Below are 22,618 nucleotides of genomic sequence, written 5' to 3'. Positions count from 1 at the left end.
GATTGGTCATTAGGAAGAAATTCTTTACTCAGAGGGTGGTGAGGCACTGGCACAGGCTGCCCAGAGAAGCTGTGGTTGCCCTATCTTTGGAGGTGTTCAAGGCCAGGCTGGATGGGGCTTTGGGCAGCCTGGTCTGGTGGGAGGTGTCCCTGCCCATGGCAGGGGGCTGGAATTATATGATTTATGGTCCCTTCCAACCCGAACCATTTAACGATCACCTAGTTCAATGCCTCTTCTCAAGCAGGTTCAGCTAGAGCAGACTGCCCAGGATCATGTTCAGATAGACTGGGAATATTTCTGTGGAGGGGAGAGACTACATCCTCTATGAGCATTCTGTTCCAGCATTTGACCACTCACATCTTTTTATTTTTAGAGATTTATTGTATTCAGAGGGAATCTTGTTTTTTAATTTGTGTCTGTTGCCTCTTGACCTGTTGGTAGAAAACACTGAGAAGAGTATGCCCTCTTCTTCATTCCCTCCTGTTTCACACGTGTGGACAAGATCTGTGAGCCTTCTCTTCTCAGGCTCCCTCAGCCTCTCGTAGCAGTCCCTTAATCATTTTTATGGCCTTTTGCTGGATTTACTCTCTTATACCAGTATCCCAGTGCTGGGCCCAGCACTCCAGGTGTGGCCTCACCAGTTTGAGCAGAGGAGAAGGATCACCTCTCTTGTCTTGCTGGCATTGCCCTGCGTAATGCAGCCCAGGGTGCTGCTGGCTGCCTTTGCTGTGAGGGCACATTGCTGGCTCGTGACCACTTTGTCCCCTGTCCCCTGAGGTCCTTGTTGGCAGACCTGCTTTGCAGCTGGTCAGCACCCAGCGTGTGCTGGTGCCAGGGGTTCTTCCTCCCCAGCTGCAGGACTTGCCATTTACATTTGTTGAAGTCCACGAGGTTCTTCTTTGCCGATTTTTCCAGCCTTTCCAGGTCCCTCAGACAATTCAAAGATCTGATCATTCAATTCAAAGAAACTTCCAATTTTTTTTTTTGATGCAGTTGAGGTACTAATTCTCATGCGAGTTGGAAAGTAGGATATAAAGACTTCTTATACTACTAAAATAAGCTATTTCTGTTGATAATTTACCACAGAGATTATGCATGTATGATGGGGCATTGCGACGAGTTGTGATGAACGCTTGAAAATTAAGTTCAGTCAGGTTTGTTGATTTAAAGTAGGGGAGGAAGCTTTAGTACTATAGAAATAAACAGGAAAATAGTCACAATACAGGGAACTAAACCAGGGATGGTTAGAGTTGTAGCTCTTAAGACTTACTGTGCTCTCGCCAAAAAAGGAAAAGTAGCAAAGACTTGAAGCTTGGAAAACTGCCAGGCAGTCCAAGGAATGCAACTTTTGTGTGCTGATAACACCCATTGAGTGTTTCTTGGTTCTTTGAATGATAGATAAATAGTAAAATAAACAGTTGTCTCCCTAGCAGAGTTTCAGATGGATTTAGTACATTTTTCTTTATCATATGCTTCCACTAGATGATGATATGTCACAATGAAATGTGTATTAAGTAAGGAAAAAAAACAACAAAGTAGAGCCTGTAACTGTATCCTGATAATGTAGGTCATATATGTTTGACTTTATATCACTTACAGATTGAGATAATAAATTTTGCCACATTGGAGTTGCTTGATAGAGTATAATTTGAAACATCCTAACACTACATTTCACTATAAAATTGCATTAATGTTAATTTCTTACATCTGAATAAGACTGGTATTACATATATTGTAATGAGTTTTGCGATTAGGAATGTACTTACAGAGTGAGGCGGTCCAATGCAGTCATGGTAGGACTGACAACTTGATGCATTAAAACTCTGGGGATAGGTGCAGACGAAAATGTGGGAAAAATGCCAATTGACGTGGAACTGCTTAAGTAATTGAAGAAAACCCACAAATTTTAAAGGAATCTCATGAAAAGAGGTTAGCATAACAGTCTGTGGAATTTATTGCTAATAAATCGTGTAATTATGTTACTGATAACTTCCATGTTATTGCATTCTGTATGTATAGAAAAACAGTAGGGAAAACTAAGGAAAAGGCTACAGCAGAAATCTTTCTGCTCATCTCTTCATGAAGAAGCTTACAGGAGCTCCCACAGTGGAGTCCTTCCTTACATTGCTCTAGAAAAGGGTTTTATACAAATTCTTACAAAATAGTAAGATTGTTGAGACTGGTTGATATTTATCCATCTTTTTTTTACCTGATGGTGTCTCATTAAGGCATGTGGTGTGTTTGTGTGTGTATAACCTTACTGTTTATCTATGTTACTGCTTAAAACTGTTCTTACAACACTAGGATAGTTGGTAAATGTATAGCATTATTTTGTTCTTTCCCTGAAGAAAAAAAAATAATGGGAGAACGCTGGAGCCCCCAGCCCAGTAGCAGAACAAGCGAGCCCACGTGTGCTATGATGAGCACGATCTAACTCATAGTGTGGAAAGAAGTCATGCTTTGCAAACCTAGTATAGTTCATGGAAGTAATTGCTGAGTATGAGGAAAACAAAGCTTTTGTCAAGGCTCTTCATTTGAGCTTTTTTATCAAAACGCAGTTGCGTTGAGCTAGGGCTGTTTTGTGGGTTGATGGGTGAAGTAAGAGTTGGTGCTCAGTTTACTCAAATCAGCGATCAGTAATGGAGTCTAATAGGCCTGTGCTGCTGCTCAGAAATAAGTGACCTAAAGTGGTGAATGTCGAGATGAGAAAATCAGTGATCAAAGAAAAAATTAATATTTGTCGGTGCCTGGGTGATTAATAGTAGTAGATGATACTCAGTATGGGAGAGAAACCAATATTTGTGTGGATGTGTTGTTGAGTGTTGAACTAGCTCTGATTTATAGTACCTAGTTTTGTGAAAGAGTCAATTTAGTGTACAGGGATCGTCAAAATTACCCAAATAGTTCAGATAATAACTTATAACTTAATGAAGAACGGGACAGGAAACGCTGTGCTGCAGTATATGCTTATGGTGTGATCACAGCTGAAATACTATTTGCAGTTTTCCCCTAGTTCAAAAAGTATAAAGTAGAAATTAAAGATAAAGTATGGCATTGGGCAAAGGTGAGAATTGTAATGTCTCTTACACAAGCATAATTAGAAAAGAGAAGGCCCAGGGGAAAATGATGGAAGTGTGTAAAAAAAAATGGTGTCATGAAGCATCTAGACAAAGTTATTACTTTCGTGACTTAGGCATGGCAAGCTCAGACTGAGGTATGCTTTCACATAACCTGTTGATACATAGTTATGTAAATGCAAGACACTTAAGCAGGTACAGAAAGTGATTAGAAAAAATGGCTGAAAAAAATTCTCGTGGGAGCTGATAAGTACAGCACTGCAATTTCGTATTCACAAATACATCAGAAGTATTGCCATATGCGGGACTTTTTCATATACTTTTTCCTAGACATACTAATCCTTATCTTTGGAGACAGTATACAAGTCCATGCTGACCTTTGATTTCACTCGGCGTGTCTGTTCTTTTGAAACTTGTAAGTGTGGGGTAGTGATGAACAAAACCAATGAGGGTATGTGGAAATGTTGGTTTGGTATGGAAGATCTCTCTGCACATTGTATTGGCTTTCTAGTATGCTTTTTTTTTTATATCAGGATAAATGAGGTATTTTAAATTATGAAGCTATTGATAGTTTCCTTAAACAAATGTGATGTAGAAAAGCTTGTATATTAGGCCATGAAACTGAGCAAAGGATGTTAGGAAGGAAGCTTTTTCCACTTTTTTAATCACCTCTGAAATACTATTACCAGAGAGGATGGAAGTGGAGATCATGTGTTTGCTTTTTTAAGCTAATGTATTCTAGTCTAACTATTAACATAAAAAGAAAACGTCCGTCTGTAAACCTCAAAGCTAAACAGGAAAATTGCTCTGTAATGACTGAATAAAGTAGGGCTTAGAGTAAGCTGAAAATACCTCTAAGCTACAATACGTGTCTCTAAGAAATGCTGGATGTTCCGTATTTCAAGAAGATACATATTAAAACCAGATTTTTCCCATTTGCATGTTTTCATTGTCATAAAAGTATTTAATTATTTAAATAAAGCATGTTAAATTATTGGATGTATGGCTACCAATTATGATGTCTTACTATACTGTCCTGTAAGCTCTTTTTTTCTTTAAGAGGGAGGAGGATATGGCTACTGTAGGTCTTGAAGGAAAGCTAGACCTTCCTGTCTGTATCAGGAAAGAAGTCAGATGGTATGCTGAAAGACCGAACGAGATGGAAACAAGAAAGATGAAAGATGGGTTCTCTTTGGAGCCATCAACAGTAATGGTTGTGCCTCCTATCATGCAGTCTTTATTTTTTTTCTCCTAGCTGTTATCGCTAAAACTCTGCGGAGTCTTCTGATCTGTGACCTGTACCACTTCCAGTGAGCATTGCCATGGCACTGTGCTCCTCCCTGTTCATTCACAAGTGATACCACTTAAAAATAGCTGTGCTTCTGCATTTCCCTTTGTACTGGGACAGCTTGTCAAGTTCACAAGCTCTTCTCCTTTAGCTAAAGCAAGTGAAACAGACTACTTCATGTCTCGTTATACTAGGTATCCTAAATACATGATTTCTGTTACTCATAAGGACTTACTATTTTCTACTTAGATTAAAGAAAATATCCCAACTCTTTAAATTCCCTTAAGCTTAGTATTTTATTTGCAGTCCACCATTAGAATAATACCATTCTATTTTTTTCTTCAGAAAGCAGATGAATTCCTTCAGTTCAAGTTTGGGAGTGAAGTTTGAGAGTTACGGATTTCCAAGTCTAAATATTGTAGATCTCCCTCCACCTCCACCCCCTTTATTTTTTAAGAAAGATTTGAACCAGGACAGTTTCTTCTCTGGATATTGTAGCAAAGGGGAGCTTGCTGTTGAAGAGACTGTTTTGAGTAAGAAATTCCTGGCCTGCAGCTTCCTGAGGTGGTGTTTGTGTGATTTTTGAAGTGTGATTTGAAATGCATGTGAGATCATTAAACAGGTGGAATTTGTATTTCAAAGTTTAAGTGTTTTACTTGAAAAAGTTCACATCTAAGATCCAAAGGGGAATATTTTCATGGTTAAATCTAAATTAAACAGTACTGAAAAGTTGCTTTTGCCTGTTACAAGTGAATTTGCATACATATTTATTGTAGAGCTTTTTTAAAAGACACACCAACAGTGACAAGCCTGACAATGAAACTGTGACACTGTCTGCACTTACTGATTTTTTTTTTCTGGGTAGACTTAACGTTTAAAAAAGTTACAATAAAAATTAATATTGATATTAAAAATGTGTAAATATTCCCATTAGCCTTAGCTTGTTGCATTCAGTTCTTAAAATATTCCCTTTCCCAAAGGAGAAAAAAAAAAATTAGACGTTGGCTTTTGGAACAAAAGTTTTGTCATCTGTGGCCCCCAGGCAGATGGATCGAGGCCCCAGATCTGAAGGCTTACAGGCAAAATGGCCCCCGACTTGGGCAGTGCATCCCCATCACTTGTTTGTGCTTCAAAATGGCAGGAGGTGACCCAGCGGCCTTGCGGATGTCCCGTGCCCCTCACAGCGTGGGGCTCAGTGCAGAGCTACCGGCGGCCTTTGTCCTGCTGCCGTGGTTCCTCCGTTGAAGTTACCAAAGAAGGGAGATTTTTTAGTGGATTTTCTGGATGTTTACTGTGTATCTTTGGAAAAGGCATCTTTTAGTAGGTTAAAAGTATTTCTTGCCAAGTTGCGTTTACCCGGCATAGCTTTATTTCCACATCTGTCTTGAGTCCAAGTTGTTGTTGGCCTCTTACTCATGTTTATATTACGGACGCATTAAGTAGTTAGTCCGTTATGTTTTTTCCGTTGTCGTTTACTTTCCTTTTTTGTCATCGGTGTAAGTTCAAAATGATGATCCTTTAATACGCTCAGGATGCAGAAGCGGACTTGAAGTGCTGTGAAAATATTGTGATACTTTCCTTTATCATTTTCCTTGTAACGTTTCTAAGAGTTCAAGCTAAGCCACTGTATGGAGACCTGACTTAACAGAGCAATGTTTTAATGAAATTAACAAATAGAATAACATCCAGCCGTTAAAGCAGTTCTGATTGTCGTTGTACTCTTAATTGCTTACCCTTGGTTTTGAATTCTAGCATGATTTTACTTCAGGCATAGTCTCTCGAAGGAAGTAGTGGTTAGGACTGATGGATCAGTTTTCAATCCCATATTACATGGTTTTATAAAACAGTCAAACCTAGATCTACTCAGATCTGACCTGATCAGATCGAAGATATCTGGTCTAATACCTCACTCCCAACGGGTCAGTAATAGATAGCATGGACACGTAGGTGGCAGTGGGACAAGTAAATAGTGGTGCTTCCCTGGCGTACTTTGTTAGCATCCAGTAGTTTGTGTTTCGTGACCTTCCCCTCTGTTTTTGCTGTTGTGACTTACACACCACCTCGTTGACAAAGAAAATTCCCTAATGCTATTTATATGGTTCCTCATGATGTAACTTTCTTGAATACTTGATCGTTTCTCATTAGATACTGTACCTGTGGTTTTCAACCAACACTTCATCTAGTTCTTCTCTGAGAAGATAAAATCCGCTGAAGAGTCATGTATGCCTGTTGTAAAATTAATATCATAAATTTTAAGTCAGGAAATTTATGGCACTTAACAAGACCTTTTGTTTTTTGGTCATAGGGATGTATTCAGTGAAAGATCAGTGAATTTGCGTGTGTATTTAGCACTAAGTTTTTGGTTTATAACTCTGTTATCTTAATAGCTATTATTAAACAGGAGGGAGGGAGTTGACTCTTGGAATTAGCATCATCGTCCTTTTTTGCCAGTGGCCTCCTAATGTTCAAGTGCCTCTTGTGTGATACGTTGAGACTTCTTAACACTGAACTTCATTAGAACTGCTATCTGTAGTTTTCGTATTTGGAAAAAATACTACTTTACATGTAAATGTGGGGCTTATAAGGTTAATTTTAATTCACAGAAGTATATTTGTTTTGAGAGGGATGAAGATTAAGTTTTGAAGAGCTCAGTGGAAGAGGAGTGACAGCTGTTTCATCTGTCCTTTAGAGATATGTAACTCCTAATTGAATCTTTAAATATGAATAATTTCATTTGTTTGGAAAATTGATGGGGACAACCATTTTTATCTTCTCATTGACTGGCAGAAACTTATTTTCTTTCTAATTATTTTTAATTATTAATCGTTTTTCCAAACACTTAACTTTGCCTTCTTCCTCCCCTCCTCCAGGATGGATTAGATGCTTTGGTATATGACTTGGATTTTCCTGCCTTAAGAAAAAACAAGAACATTGATAACTTCTTAAACAGGTGTAAGTATTCAATGTTTTGGTTACTAACTAACAGACTATAAATACCAACTACAATAAAAGAGGTTCTAGCTTTTTGAAAGGCTGTTAGAGAATTTGGGTGCATTAAGTTTTTGGATGTAAATTGTTTTAGGAGTCATATTTATTTCCCAGTCAGTACTCACACAGTTACTTACAGAAATCTGCTCCCCAGCAACTGAGTGTCCAAGTTAATATAAATGGTGTTGCTTTCAGTGGCACAGAACCTTTGAAGAAAAAGGCTTCTATCTTTGTTCTTGGCAACCTCCTGGGTTCCCATAACTTGCTTTGTAATTGCATGTACTAATATATTATAATTAGATAACAGTAAAATGCTGTAACATATCTGCAGTGTCAAGAAGTCATTTTGAAATGTTCACTGACAGACTAGAACGTGTGTTTTGTGGGCATTTTTAGTATAAAAGGTCTGTTTTCATTATCGCATGAGAATACTGCGTAGCTGCTATATTTACTGGTGCATGCCACTGATGTGTCTGTAGAATTATTCTTTTTTTCCCCTTTTTAAACATACATAAAATTATGTTAAGTCACCATGGTATTTTTCATGATCTTAAAAAAAAAAAAAAAATCAACAGGTGCAAAACCATCTTTTGAGTTTTATTGTGTAGACAGCAAAAAGAATACTTAAAAAGTGGTAAACCGTAGTGTCAGCAGTTCTTCTGTTATCTGATTTTTGCAACTGGAAGATAACCACTGTCCTATTTCACTTTCTTGTTAGTTCTGATTCCTGTTTTTTTGTGAAAGAATTTCAAAAATCACATACTGTTTATTCTACTCTTCAGACATAACTAATTTTAAAATTAGGAAGGAAATCGCTTTATATTTATCATTTTACTCTGTATTTTTCCACTACAAGTTTTCCTGCAGATTCTCGCCTGTAAGAATACTTGTAATGAATAAAGTTGATTCTTTTAATAGAAGCCATATTTCTATAGTTTTCATATTTAAAAAACAAAGATGAAGCAAAGAAAAACACTTAAGAGTTTTTTTTACAGACTACTGTCAAATTCTGGAAATAATGGCAGATATGTTTGCTGGTTCCAGACTTGCTGCTGCCTGTGGATTGAATGGCAAGCCTTGAAATTAAATTAACTTTTATTAGATTTTTACAAGCTTAAACATTGTAATTAAATGTAATAAATGTGGCAAATATGAAGTAATTTTATTAAAATAATCTAATTTTTGTCTTTGCTTCACTGAAATTTTTGTTCCTCTTTCCAAGGCATTTTTACATAGTTTACTCTGTCCATGTGTAAGCCACGATAGTGAATTTGTGGATTTTATTTTACTTTATTCCCTATTTCTAGTAATTTACGAGTCCAGTAGATCTGGTTTATGGCTTGCTTGCATGTAAGCTGGTTGCTGGAATACCTAAGGTCAAATGTTTAACTTTTCACAGCTCAGGCTATGTTTGAAATTGTACACATTGTTACACGCACATTTTGTATACTTAGTTATTTGCAGAGAAGGTGTGGTGAAACTGGAGAAAGGAGAAGTTGGATTAGGCAAAGGAAATACTTATTTCAGCAGATATTTTGAATACAGTTCTTATGTATAGTGAAGTCATCAGTTTCAGAAGCTCTTCACTTTTGCATTTGGGGATGAGTGAAGGAAAGGGAAACTTTTATTTACAGTCTGATAATGAGTATATTGTAGGTGTAAATTATACCCTGTGTAAAGTGTAACCTGAAGCAATGTGAAGGTGGAGAACAGACCTAATTATTTCACTTCAGACTGCTTTTAGAACTGTAATCTTGCTGTCTTTACTGGAATATAAAAACAAGTTGTGGGTATAAGTAGTGACCTTAGAGGGAACTGCGAAATCTAGTTTGTCTCAAACTGCTGATTTAAATAACAATAAAAAAGGCTTTATGTACGTACTCTAAGATGTATAGGAACATTTTCATGTTAACTTCAGTTTCAATAGAAAATCATTTAAAAATCTTTTTGCAGTATTAGCTGTCCAAACAGTTTGCACCGTTATTCTAGAACTTAAAATGAATTTTTACATTGCAAATCAGAATTTGCTTACTTTATTTTATGGACTGATGATTGCCCTATGAGCCTGTCCTTATCCCCTCCTATATTTATCTGGGTTTATGTTGTATGTTTGTGGAGATTCTGTCTTCAAAATCTGCCTCTGTTGCCTAAGGTTGTGAGGGTTATTTGCACAGACATGGAACCTCATTAATTTTCTACCATATATGATTTAAAGAATAAAGAGATCAACTATTCAAGATGCTAGGGACTTGGTTTATTTCTGGACAACGTGTAAACTTTATCATCAAATGTCAGGCCAAGTTGGAGTTGCTGGTTTTTGCCATGGGAGCCACCCGACCTGCTCATAAAGTGTAAGCTGGTTGTGTCCTCCCCTGTTAGCAGGACATTTGGAGCTGCCTATTCAAATATGTTGCAGTCTGATAAACCTTGTTTGACTGATCTTTGAATATTAAGATAAAATTTCCAACGCTGTTGTTAATGTAACGTGTTGTCTGAAGATCCTGGGCATTAGTATGTCTCTCAAGCAGTAAATTGCAATTTTGCAACTGCTCACAAGCCTGGTTTACGTTACTTAAAAATATTTAGCTTAAATTGCTCTTATTTTCCTTTATTCTGTTTTGGCCATAGTTGAGGTTTCTAATTGAAAACACTAATGCATTTATATTGTGCCTAGTTTGTCTTTGCAAGAATGTAAAGATTTTTCATTCAGAATTGGTAGATTTGCTGGTAGGAGATTATTAGGCAGTAAGTTAACAATAATTGGAAAGCTGTCATGAGAATTGCTGCATGTCAGTTCTGTGCAGTCCTACCCATCCTCTGCTATAGGTCAGCTTTCACCTTGCAATGGGCAAATAGGGCAAGGCATTATTTTTTTCAAATTACTGAATATTTTGATCCTTATGTGAAATAATTTGTCAGAATTTACAGATTTAACATCATTTATTGAAATTAGCTTTTGGCATGCTGCATTGTAAAGGGATGGCTTCACATTAGTAATTCAAGAGATTATTTATTCAAACAAAACTATTTGTTTCTTTAACATTATAAAATCATAACGGATCTTAATTGTATGTGTGTTGCTTTTGTTTTAGATAATGACCTCTGCATATTGAAATCTAAGGGTAGTCTTCTGTTGTCTGCTAAATCTGTTTTTAAAACATGAACTCCAAAAATGACATTTTTCCTTCTTTTTCTTCCCGTCTGTACTTTTTTCTGAAGTTTGCTTTTAGGCCTAGCATATTATTTTTGAAAATAAAATACTGTTGTATAATGTATTTTATTAGGAGTGTGTCTGTTTTAGTAGCTGCTCCTTCTTTTTAGAAATACTGAAATGTGAAGCTTTTCCATGTAATCTCATGCCAGCGTTGACCCACATGGATTAAAATAGACTGTTTTAATCTTTGACCAAATTTGGAATTAGAGTATCTGCCCACTGGGAGTTTGTAAATTATTGTAGTTTATAGAATGACAGGTTTATATAAATAATTACAGTGATTCCCACTGCATGTTTTAAATTAAAATCTACTTTTTTGAGCAATAGGAATAATAAAATTGCAGAATACGGAAAGCTTATTTAAAAAAATAGTTTCTTCAAGCATCTCTCATGTATACTTTATGATGTTTTCTCAGATGTATTACACAGTTATCCAGAAATAATCTTTTTAAACAGATTTGCTTGCAAGCAAGATTATGCTGGATATGAAGTATGAAGTTTTTGCTTAGCTCTTTTTTTTCCAGGTAACTCTTTTAGAAAAAATTACCAAATTAACATCTCCGGTAACTTGATTGTACAGTAGTTACTGCATTATTTTTATATCAAGTTTTGATTACTGCGGTAATGAGAATGAGGTCATGCAGTCTGCAGCGTGGTTTCCAGTAGGGAGGTAGGTTAAAAATGAAGTCCCCTTTAAAGAGGAATATATCTTGCAATAATGATGAGAAATAAAAATGAGACGAATGGGTTTAATTAAATTGATTATATACGAAATATGTTTTTTCTTTCATACAGATAAAGACACAGTAAATAAAATGAGAGATCTGCGCATGAAAGCTGAAGATTATGAAGTGGTGAAGGTGATTGGTAGAGGGGCATTTGGGGAGGTTCAGTTGGTAAGTTGTGTTTCTGTACATTTGGACGTATGCCTGTCGTATTTGTTTGTGTCTGTTTCTGAATACAATGTTCAGAAGATGAAGTCTTAGGGTTTTATAGCCTTAAGCTCAATGAAATTTTATTTCTTTTTATCCCATGGAAATGTTTCTGAGAATCTTGCACTTCAGTACTGTCAATCCGCACTTATTTTGCTTTGTAAGATATGCTTCTCCTGGTAAAGTGGAATATATATCAACTATAGTCAACAAAATTAGCCTTTGCCAGTGTGTATGGACACTTGAAAAATTCTTCAAGACTAGAAGAATTTCTGCTGGTTCAAGGAATACAGCAGTCTTGTAGATGTCTTTCACAAGATGAGAGGAGATGCGTATGATGTTTGCGATAGATTAATGGACTTGTTCATGCTGCTTTATTAAACTGAGAATTGGTGGGAGAAACTAGAAATAGGCAGCAAGTATTTGTGTATGCTAATGATCTCTGGAAAATGCTTATGTATTTAATAGGTGCCATTATTTGTGCTTTTAGAGATATGCACCTACAAGTCATGAAGTGACTTATGGTTATGGACTCTGGATAGTTCTAGCAAATATTTTAAGAATAATGCATATATTGTCAGAAAATGCAATATAATTATTTTGTAGACCCACAATATGTAATTCTTTATAAATGTGAAGAGTCTTATGAAACCCATTAAATAGTGAAGCAGGAAAAAGACGTTTCATGATGTTCTTCATGTATTAAGGTGGGAAACTAACGTGTTGTTTTATGTCATGCTTGTCTTCATAGGTGAGGCATAAGTCGTCAAGAAGAGTGTATGCTATGAAACTTCTAAGCAAATTTGAGATGATAAAAAGATCAGATTCTGCTTTCTTCTGGGAAGAAAGGGATATTATGGCTTTTGCTAATAGTCCCTGGGTTGTTCAGGTATAGTGAGATTACTTTTAAAAATGTTGTTATGGTAGAATAGTTCCATTTCAATACTGCATCACTTATATTTATGTGTCTTAGTTTTTCTAACTCCCATTTTGGTTACATTGATCTGGATCTGTCAGGGCAACGCATTACTAACAGTAACTAACAGTTGCTGTTTGCAACAAATAACTGATACTGTGCTTCCTTCAAAACTGTGTTGTGTCTTAAATACAGGATAAGCTATTCTGTGTGTTATTAAAACTATTTGCCAGGTATAAGTTAAAACTGGTGAGTCTGCTTTATAGTACTTTTGGAAGTAGCCAACATATCAGAAATCGGTGCTTAAGATGTAGCTTCTGTATATTCCAATTTGTGTGTATATGTGACTGCAAATTATGCCTGCTCTGGTTACGTTTTCCTCACTTCAGTTTTATCACTGACAATTTTTTGGGAGGCATCGCTGCCTTTGAAGTTTATATGGATAATGCCTGAAGCTGTCATCATACATTTGTGTGCACATGTTAACTTGTTCATTTAAACTGTTCTTACCCTTAAGCATGTAAATACTTTTGTTAAGTTAGAATTAAAGTCATTCAAGAGTTACCTAAAAATCATTCAAGACTTACCTAAATCAAATATGCAACTACATTACTATCTGTCTGGGAGTGATTGTGCAAAATTGTTTTATGATTTTCAGAAACATTTAAGTTACCATGCTTAAACCTACTTGCACAAGTTGTGTTGAACAGAGCTTTTACTGCTGTAAGGGAAATATTTTTCTCAATTGTTTAAAATATAGGTTTACTTTCTAAACAATGAATACATTGACCGTAGAATAATAAATATTTTGTGATAACACAAATAGAATCAGGCAGATGTTTGAAATACAATAGTTCCGTGTTTACATATTTGTCAATTGGTGTCCCAGGGAGTAAGGAAGCATCTTGGCCTCTTATGCAATGAGCTTTCTTTGAAATGATTACAATTTGGTGCAATAAATACCAAAATCTGTAACCAGAGCTCTACTGCTTCTGTAGTAACATAAAGGGATGATCTGGCATAAAGGGAAGATCTGGCAGAAACTGACTTGAGATTAATTCCTTTTTAGGAGGTCTACTGGATGATGCAAAGCTGCTGCAGTAGTTGTAGCAACTCTTTTACTTCGTAAATGAATTTGCACTGAAATTCTGTGAACTTTCAACAAGCGAAAGATTAGACAGCTGGAGCACTCAGTGACTTGTTCTTTTGTTTATGTTCTTTTTACAGTTATTTTATGCATTCCAAGATGATCGTTACCTTTACATGGTCATGGAATACATGCCTGGTGGGGACCTTGTGAATTTAATGAGCAACTACGACGTTCCTGAGAAATGGGCAAGATTTTATACTGCTGAAGTTGTTCTTGCATTAGATGCAATTCACTCAATGGGTTTTATACACAGGTGAAAAAGAAAAAAGTACTGTTAGTGTTGTTTTAATCCCAGTGCTGTCAGAGTGACTTTAAGGCCATTTTAAAATTGCTGATATGACTTCATTATTATTTCACAATTATTCCATCTTACAACTTCAAAACTTCTTGTCATCAGGAGGTACAAAGATGAGGTGACACAGTCAAAGTAAAGGTTTTCAGCAGGATGATCTTCCTCAGTTTAGGGAGTAATAAAACTGTACCAATTTACCAAAAGATATAGAACTGAAGTGGCATGAACAAGTTGGCCCCCAAAATTAATCATTTTTCTTGACTAGAAAAAACTGTTTTGAGAATTTGATAGCAGTAGCATACACTATTAGTAATTATTAACTCTCAGTTCTGCATTTAAAGCCTCAGCTGGCATCAGTGGCCTGTTAAGAAACTGAGCAGGGTGAGGAAAATCTCCCAGCCACCTGTTTTCTGATAAGGGGCAAGATGGAAAATAGAGTGAAGGGACTTAGGTTAGTTTCATATTAACGTACTTGCCCTCAAGTGAATTGTAGTCTCTTGTCAGATAGATTGAGTGTTCTCTTTTGTTGATATTTGAACTTCTGTCTGTTTAGCTTTTAACCATATTTACTAGAAGCAGGAGAATAAATTTTTAAACTAAAAATACACAAACAGCTTGAGAAAGACTTAGTGTATATACTCTCAATTTGTAGTTTGGCCAGAAGATCACTGTTAACACTTAAGTTTTTTCAAAAAACAAAAGCAAAGCAAAAAGAAAAACTATGAATCCATTGCTTGAGTAGAATCTATAGAATCACAAATGCTAAAAAAAAAAAGCTACTATGCCACATTTAAGGAATAAATTGGCTGAACCATTTGTACAGGTGTATTGGCAAACTTTAGAAAACAGAGATTTGAAGTTGCCAAAAGCACTGTCAATCTTTTCCTCAAACTCTGGATTACTTTGACAGCAGATGTTTTGGAATTTGTTTTTAAGTAGTTTACTCAAATTTGAGGACTGAACAGAAGCTGATGAAAATACAGGCTCATGACAGAGGACATGGAAAGGTCTGAGTCTGCTGCTTTTGCCTCATCCTCCCTTTATAAGTTCTGCTTTCAGGTTGGAGGGTAGAGCATTCATTACTTCGGCAGAGGAAGGTCAAACTGAGTCCCCTGTATGCAAACGGGGCATATGTGAGTCCAAGGCTGGTGGGATACACAGAGTTGTGAGGAAGGTAGCCAATACCGGGAGATACTGCTCTCTATGACCAGTGAAAGGCTGCAGCAATCAGGAGGTTTCTGTTGACTGGAAGGAAAGAAATGGCCCTCCCATCTTGCCCTGAGAGGGCAAGGGGGGGAGGATCAGGGGACTGCAGGCTGATTATGGAGTAAATTCTAAGGAAACTGTTTCCAAGCACATGGACAGGAAGGTGATTGGGAACAGCCTGCATGGATTTACTCAAGGGTAAATGTGCCTGCTTAACCTGATTGACTTCTGTGATGAGGGGAAAGCAGTGTGTGTTGTTTGCCTTGACTTTAGCAAGGTTTCCAACGTAGCTGGAATGGAAAGATGGTTGCAGTGAAAGGATGAGAGGCAGCGGATGACACAAGTTGCAGCAATGGTTAACTGAGCACTGGCACAGGCTACCCAGAAAGATTGTGGGGTCACCCTCCTTGTAAATCTTCAAAAGCTGCCTGGACAACCTGCTCTAGGTATCCCTGCTTAAGCAGGAGGGTTGGAGCAGATGACCAGCAGATGTTTGTTCAGTGAATATCCAGTTATTGTTAGGAAAAGTTTTCACTGTGAGGGTGGTCAAACAATGGAAGAGTTGTAGAGAGGTTATGAAATCCCCATCCTTGGAAAAAATTCAAAACTTGACTGAATTTGACCCTGAGGAACCCGAATGCAACTTTGAAGTTTGAACTGATTTCCTTAGCTGTACTTTGATCAGGCAGTTGGACTAAGAGTATTTCAAAAAAATAAATAAAAGATTCCCAATCAAAATTATTCTGTGTGTACACTGATACGTTTCTGCTGCACACCCTGAGGTGAGGTAATGCTAGGACTTCGTTTCATTGTAGTGGCCAGAGTTTTCCATTTGAGGTCCCAGAAATATACTTTCACCTGAAACCATTATATTTTTTGATAATTGTTTTTTTATTGTGGTTCTGCTATAGTATACTTAGTACCATTAGCATTGCTGAACTTTACAGTTACTTCATGAAAACTTTCTATAAGAGAATCTCTGTGTGGAAAAGGCCGCACAGCAACACTCCTTTTGGGCCACAGAAAATTATTTATTCCACAAATATACTTTGTAAAACAGCATGCATTTATCTCCTGAAAATAGAAGTGATACAAAAAAAGAGGTTATATTTTCAAGGCTGGTTTGAGGTGGTTATCTCACAACCAGAATGGATTTCTTTTGTGTAGCTATATCCTAGTAGAGAGGGACTTCAGCAAGTTAGTGGTTTTTATGAAAACTTGACGTTTGAGGTTTGGTGACTTTAGACTGTTCCCACATCCATTATCACTTTTTTTAATGCTTCAGTTCCACAGTCTGTATGTGGGACATGATACTAAGGAAAAAATTGAGGAAATATTTGTGTTTTCATGTTGTATTTTCCTTGTCATGTTACATCTGAAAAATAGTTGTCTTTTGTTTTCCTAAGTTAAATTGACTGGTTAACTCTTACACAAATGTTTTTCTCTTTTCAGAGATGTGAAACCTGATAATATGCTGCTAGATAAAGCTGGTCACTTAAAACTAGCAGATTTTGGTACTTGTATGAAGATGAACAAGGTAGACAATTTTTAATTTTTTTCCCCTTTGTGAAAGAAAGACATGTAAAAGTGAAAATAAAATACACTGAAAAAAATAGCTAGATGAAAAATGTCCAAGATTCCACTCTATTGCCATTACTATTATTTATGCATCCTATTAAATGACAATGTAGAATGCAAAAATGGCTCTTGAAGTAGGGATTGCATCAACTCTATACTGTTTATTAGGAAGGCTTCCTGAAGTCAAGCCATTGATTATCTTATAGATTCCTCTGGATTATTTCTTTAAGTCTTTGACTGTCAAAGCTGATGGAAAAAAAGTGAGATATCTAGTTAAGTTCAGTGATGGAAAACATGTCCGAATTGCTGATTTCTGATTATACGTACTAGCATAAGCTGACCTATATAAAAGCCAAATCTGAAGGAAACGGGTTAAAAGAGTGTCACAGAATTTAATTTTTTTTAAATATATCTTGAGGTCATTAAAAAAAAAAAAATGTATTTTAAGTACTGTGAAGCATTGTTGTTCCCTACACAAAATTCTGATTGGTTTGTGCTAGCCTCCACCTACATATCAGGAAAGCAACCTTAAATGTGTGATACTTTAACAGAGTCTGGATAATATATACATCATGTTCCAGGAGCTTTGAATAAATTGTTTTTGGAATAAATCAGCTGCCTTGCCATAAATAAAAGGCACCAGTGAAAACCAAGTGCAAGTTACGTGTACAAATTCAAATAGTTTCCTTAAGTCACAACCAGTCCACTTCCAGTCCACAGTGGAATAGCTGACACGTAATTTGGCTTAATACAGACTCATCTTTGATTTTGCTCTTAAAAAATAGGACTTCTGAAATATAGAAAAATATCCTTGTGCTTAAGCTGTAAGGGCCAAAAAGCAAGTAAAATATTATGAAACTTTGCTGTGTATTAGTGTCACAGAAGTAACTCATGTCAACAACACCTTACATTTTGTGCTGTACTAAATAAACGAGCTGTGTACTGAAGAGCCTAGTCTTGGGTTCCTCTAGCCTCTTGAAAGAGGAAAGTGGCTCTGTGGGAAAGAAACTGCTCAGCATAGATAGAAGTTTAGGTGCATTCTGGATTTGCTGCACGTGCAACACTAGATTTTTTCATTAGCTATATTTGTTGCTTAGTTATATATTGTACAAGTTTTCTACTAATCCATTTCTAGGATTGTTCCAGAAGTGCCTGAACACTGGAAAGGATCAGGTGATTGCCACTTTGGCATTCTAGATGCCATCTCCAATGTGATTGATCTCTTCTGCTAGTTCTTTCTTAGGGGTGTGAGGAACATGAAACGTTCTTCTCATCTGTCACACATTTTGAAGTCTATCTGCTTCAAGTTTCAGGGTCTTATCTGCATTGCAGTCTTCCTGGCATTAAGTATATTGTGTTGGAGGAGAAGAACTTAGTTTAGCTGATCCTGTCAGCAGAATCCTTGATTTGCTGGCCTATTTTGAGAGGAGCTTTCCTTGTTTACTCTATACCCTGGCAGTATATAAGACATTTATATTGGCATGAGCAGGAGAAGCTGTGCTGTGTTTACAAGGCTGAGATGCAATTCTGGTTACTTCTTGGATATTAACAAAGGTTTTTAAAGTAACTTCCACTGTGTTAACTTTGACAGGTCCTGCGCTTTGCTTTGGCTTTAGTAGTTTAGTAATTAAAAATGTTTAATTACCCATTCAAAAAAAAACCACCCATTTGTTCATGAAAGTTATCGATTTGCTGCTGTTACTTAGGCTTCATAAACTCTTGAAAATAGCTTGCAATTTTGGTTCTTATATTTGGGCCTGGCTGTTTTCCTTCTCTTTGTAGGAAGGTATGGTACGATGTGATACAGCTGTAGGAACACCAGACTACATCTCTCCCGAAGTATTGAAGTCCCAGGGTGGTGATGGTTACTATGGAAGAGAGTGTGACTGGTGGTCAGTTGGAGTCTTCCTATATGAGATGCTTGTAGGTGAGTCATAGGCTAATCAAAATTGACTGCAGTACTTAACTGCACTCTATAATAAAATATCGGTGCTGCTTGTAACTGTTCCATTTATTACTTTCTTGACATAACTTTTGGTTTACTCACTGTGGTGTTTGCAAAATGTCTTAAAAATAATCTAGTACAGTTCTCAAACATTTGTCCTTACCTCTTGTTCAATTAGTTGCTTACATTTTGTTGCATGCATAATTCAGATGTTATAAACCAAATCTACAGTACTTCTGATCTACTTTTTAATTTTTTGCATTGCTGCTTTTTCAGGTGATACACCTTTTTATGCGGATTCTTTGGTTGGAACATACAGCAAGATTATGAACCATAAGAACTCCCTTACCTTCCCTGATGACAATGATATCTCTAAAGAGGCGAAAAACCTTATTTGTGCCTTTTTAACTGATAGGTGAGATTTAAACCTTATTCAAAATGAAAGTGAATCTTCATTAAGAAAACTTCTCGTGTTGAAAGAACATGTCTGTGTGTGTGTGTACATGTGTATATATATTTTGTGGGGGTTTCTAAACTGCTGAACAGAAGTGGGACTTTGATAGTATTGGCATGAATGCAGCATAACTCTGTTCCTGTTTAGGTGCTACTGTAGATAAGTGTACGCGCTCTGAATGCACTTCCGTTAGTTGAATGTTCTCCTTTATAGGAGTTGGGTTTTATTTGTCTATCAGCTACAAAAATGTGAGAAAGTGTTAGCCTCTTGCTTAAAGTACGGCAAGGCTGTCTTAAATTTAGTCAATAACTCTTTAGAACTTTGGTTGCTTAGGGTTTTAAGTCACATTGTCTACTCTGAATCAGTTTTGTTTAACCTGAAGCAGTAGATACTGCAGACTGGACAGGTGGTATTGTCAGATTAGTATTGTCCAGTCCCAGAACTTGGGAGAGGAGTCTTGTGTTTGCTGCTGTTCTCTGTGGTAGTATGATGTATATTGGGGGAAGGGAAATGGTGCTAGGATGAGTGCTTATAAATTTAGTTTGAATGTGAAGTGTTACTCCTAAGTATCAGCTATTGTTACATTGGTTTATGGTGCAGAGTGTGAGGGGCATGGATTCCTTTGGGACAAAACTAAAGCGAATGGTGCATTTCAGGAGTGCCCCTAATGCAATCCCAGCTCCTAGTGGGCGTTCAGCCCACACAGTCAGGGTAGAGACAACCCAGAGAAAGGCTGTGTGAAATGTGGGTGTTAGGTTTGTTCCCCTTTGTGGGTGCACTCTAGTTGCACCCACACTGCTTACTAATATAACCTTTGCAACCTTTGCTTGAGACCTGGGGCTGCAAAGGTGGAGGGGGGCTGTTGCGTTTGCTGAGCTTCATGGGATTCAAGCAACAGCATAAACTCCTAGTAAGAGTGGAATCTAGCTTCTGCTTGACAGCTGCCTAGCCAGTCCATGACGGTGGAAAGAGTAGCAGCAGGAGTTCTTATAGGCAAGTCTTAAAAACAGATTGTGTTCTGAAATATACATGCTGTGCTGCTGTAGTTGTCGTCATCTGAGAGTTTTGAGGTATATTCATGCCTTCATTTGAGAGTTTGTTTTTTTCCCTTTTGTTGTTAGATGCGCCTTATGATTTGTCTTTCCTTTGGAATGATTTATGTAATCTTACATACTATACTGAAACCAAAAAACTCTTTACAGGGAAGTGAGATTAGGACGCAATGGAGTAGAAGAAATTAAACGGCACCTTTTCTTCAAAAATGATCAATGGGCTTGGGAAACTCTCAGAGACAGTAAGTATAATGCCTTTCTCAGAGACAGTGATTTGCCTTACTTTACGTATCATGTTAGTGAAAGAACTGCTATATTTCTTTTTAATGAAATTTAAAATCTTAGTTACACTACAGAATGGAATGATATTTCTTAAGACACCAAAGAAAAATACCCAAAAAACTCTTGGTTGTGTCACTTGAGTTATAAAATGATAACTAGCATATAATTATTCTCCCTTTTTTTTTCTAGCTGTAGCACCAGTTGTGCCTGACTTAAGTAGTGACATAGACACTAGTAATTTCGATGATCTGGAAGAAGACAAAGGAGAAGAAGAAACATTTCCCATACCAAAAGCATTTGTGGGCAACCAGCTTCCATTTGTAGGATTTACTTATTACAGCAACCGTCGGTATGTACAGACAAAGCAAACTGATGGTATATTCTCTTGTCAAGACTCCTGTCTGACTCTTATGTAAATATAAGTCTTTACAGATTCTTACTTATGAGTCAGAATCCTAATAAATTACACTTTCTTGACACTTTGATAGCCAGTACTACTAGTCATCAGTACCTTAAAATATTGCACTGATTTTGTGAATGTTTTGTTCTGTATTAAGCATGTTACACCATGGTGTGGCAGAAACTGAGTAAGAAAAATTTGCTGTTGTGGTTTCTAGGCAGAGCTGCCTACAGAGCAATGAAGTATCCATGTAGTCGTGAACTGGGGATGTGAATGTCACTTTATTTCATTGCAAATCACAGTTTGGGAATTTTATACAAGGATTCCACACTTCACATCACTGTAGGCATGTGATAAATTAAACCTTGTCTTAGTTTCTCTCTGGCTTACTAGAAATACTCTATTTTCTACTTGGCCGTCACCTGTGATAAATTCTTCTTTTTTCAAAGTACTCATCAGCTGCAGTGAGATTGTGATGCTTTACTGTTTTCACTGTTGCTTAGGAAACTTTAAATGAAATCAGTTGAAATTGCATTGATTCACACTTTAACAGTTTTTATTAATGTAGGCACTGTCGATAGCTCTATCTACATTAAAAAATCTTTAACTTTTTCTTTGAGAGATACTTTTAATTGTTGTGTATGTCAGTCATGCTGAAAATGATCTAAGTCTTCTAGTAGACCATGTCAGATAGAGACCCGTAGATGTTTGTTTTAATAGTATTTCAGGATAGGAAAGCCTTAAAGGAAATAAATCTGCTATCCATTATTGGATAGAAGAGGAACCACTTTTCCAAGCCTGTGGTGAAATTATTTCCATCTCTGCAAAGAGCTGGATTTGTTATTGCTTTCTGCATAGTAAGGAATAGAGGGACTTGCAAGCTTTGCAGACAGTTTGTGTGAGTTCAGCAGTCCAAGAATTTTACTTATTGTTCTGATTTTAGTCTATAATAAAAAGTCTTAATTTTTGCCTTTCAGGTAAACTTTGGAATGTGTTATCAAGAAGGTGAAGGAGCATACTGAAGCTTGTTAATAACAGAAATTCTTCTCTCCCCTTTTAATTCTTGGGGTGGGGATAGTACCAGGAATTCAGAGAACATAGACTTTATTTAGCTGTTGTGGAAGAAGTCTACTAAATACTATAATTACTTTGTACACTTACTGGGACGAAAATGCTGTTCGAGAACTGATTTTGATCCCATAATACTCTGGTGCAACGGTCTTGAAAAGTCTGAAATGGCCATTTGCACTTGCTAAATCTTTAGTCCTAATTTTGATTCCCTTTTTATGCTGCAATATATTCAATTGAGTATTTAGGAAAAAATTCAAATGTCTTCCATCTCCTTTGATGTTTGTCATGCTTCAAGTATGCTGTAGAGTTTAAAGCAGTGGGGATGTAGGAACATGATGTGACTTCTGTCACTAAAGGAAGTCTTACAGTCTTTTAGGATAGGGTATCTTCAACAGCTGTGATCTCACTGATTGCAAACTAGAAAATATTGTGCTTTATTATTGTACTTGAGACCAACTCCTTTCTCTATAGGGAACTGTAATGTTTTTCTTTGTCACCTGATTGTCTGTAAGCTGTTTAGATTTTTAATTTGACCTGGGTTTTGCAGGGTGCCTTCAGCTTTTATTTTGGAGGTTTTTGTTCATGTGAAAGAAAAGATGGGATGCATCCGTCTTCCTTAGCTCACGTGTTGGAGATTTCTTCCTAACATAATCCGATGGGTTAGGAACCCTTCATGTCTCTCTAGATCAGTTATCAGGCCAAGAATATCACACCAAATACTGAAGGAATTCTCAGGCAGTCACTTTTATTTATTTACATGACTTTTAGAGTCA

At 36.7% G+C, this 22,618-nt stretch overlaps 1 protein-coding gene across 1 annotated transcript in view; it reads left to right on the top strand.

Moving 5' to 3' along the window:
- The window catches only part of ROCK1 (Rho associated coiled-coil containing protein kinase 1), a 90,067-nt gene that overhangs the window by 23,355 nt on the left and 44,094 nt on the right, over window positions 1-22,618 (top strand). The window contains exons 3-11 of the mRNA XM_080581109.1: window positions 7,236-7,317; window positions 11,363-11,463; window positions 12,251-12,388; window positions 13,643-13,818; window positions 16,516-16,600; window positions 18,424-18,568; window positions 18,863-19,001; window positions 20,243-20,334; window positions 20,564-20,723. Coding sequence (XP_080437235.1) covers window positions 7,236-7,317; window positions 11,363-11,463; window positions 12,251-12,388; window positions 13,643-13,818; window positions 16,516-16,600; window positions 18,424-18,568; window positions 18,863-19,001; window positions 20,243-20,334; window positions 20,564-20,723 — 1,118 coding nt within the window. The remainder of the gene's footprint in view (window positions 1-7,235; window positions 7,318-11,362; window positions 11,464-12,250; window positions 12,389-13,642; window positions 13,819-16,515; window positions 16,601-18,423; window positions 18,569-18,862; window positions 19,002-20,242; window positions 20,335-20,563; window positions 20,724-22,618) is intronic.

Source organism: Anser brachyrhynchus (assembly GCF_964034855.1).
Source record: "Anser brachyrhynchus genome assembly, chromosome: 2".
NCBI lineage: Eukaryota > Metazoa > Chordata > Aves > Anseriformes > Anatidae > Anser > Anser brachyrhynchus.
Note: the sequence above shows the minus strand (reverse complement) of the source record. Positions and strands in the feature narration are given on the sequence as shown.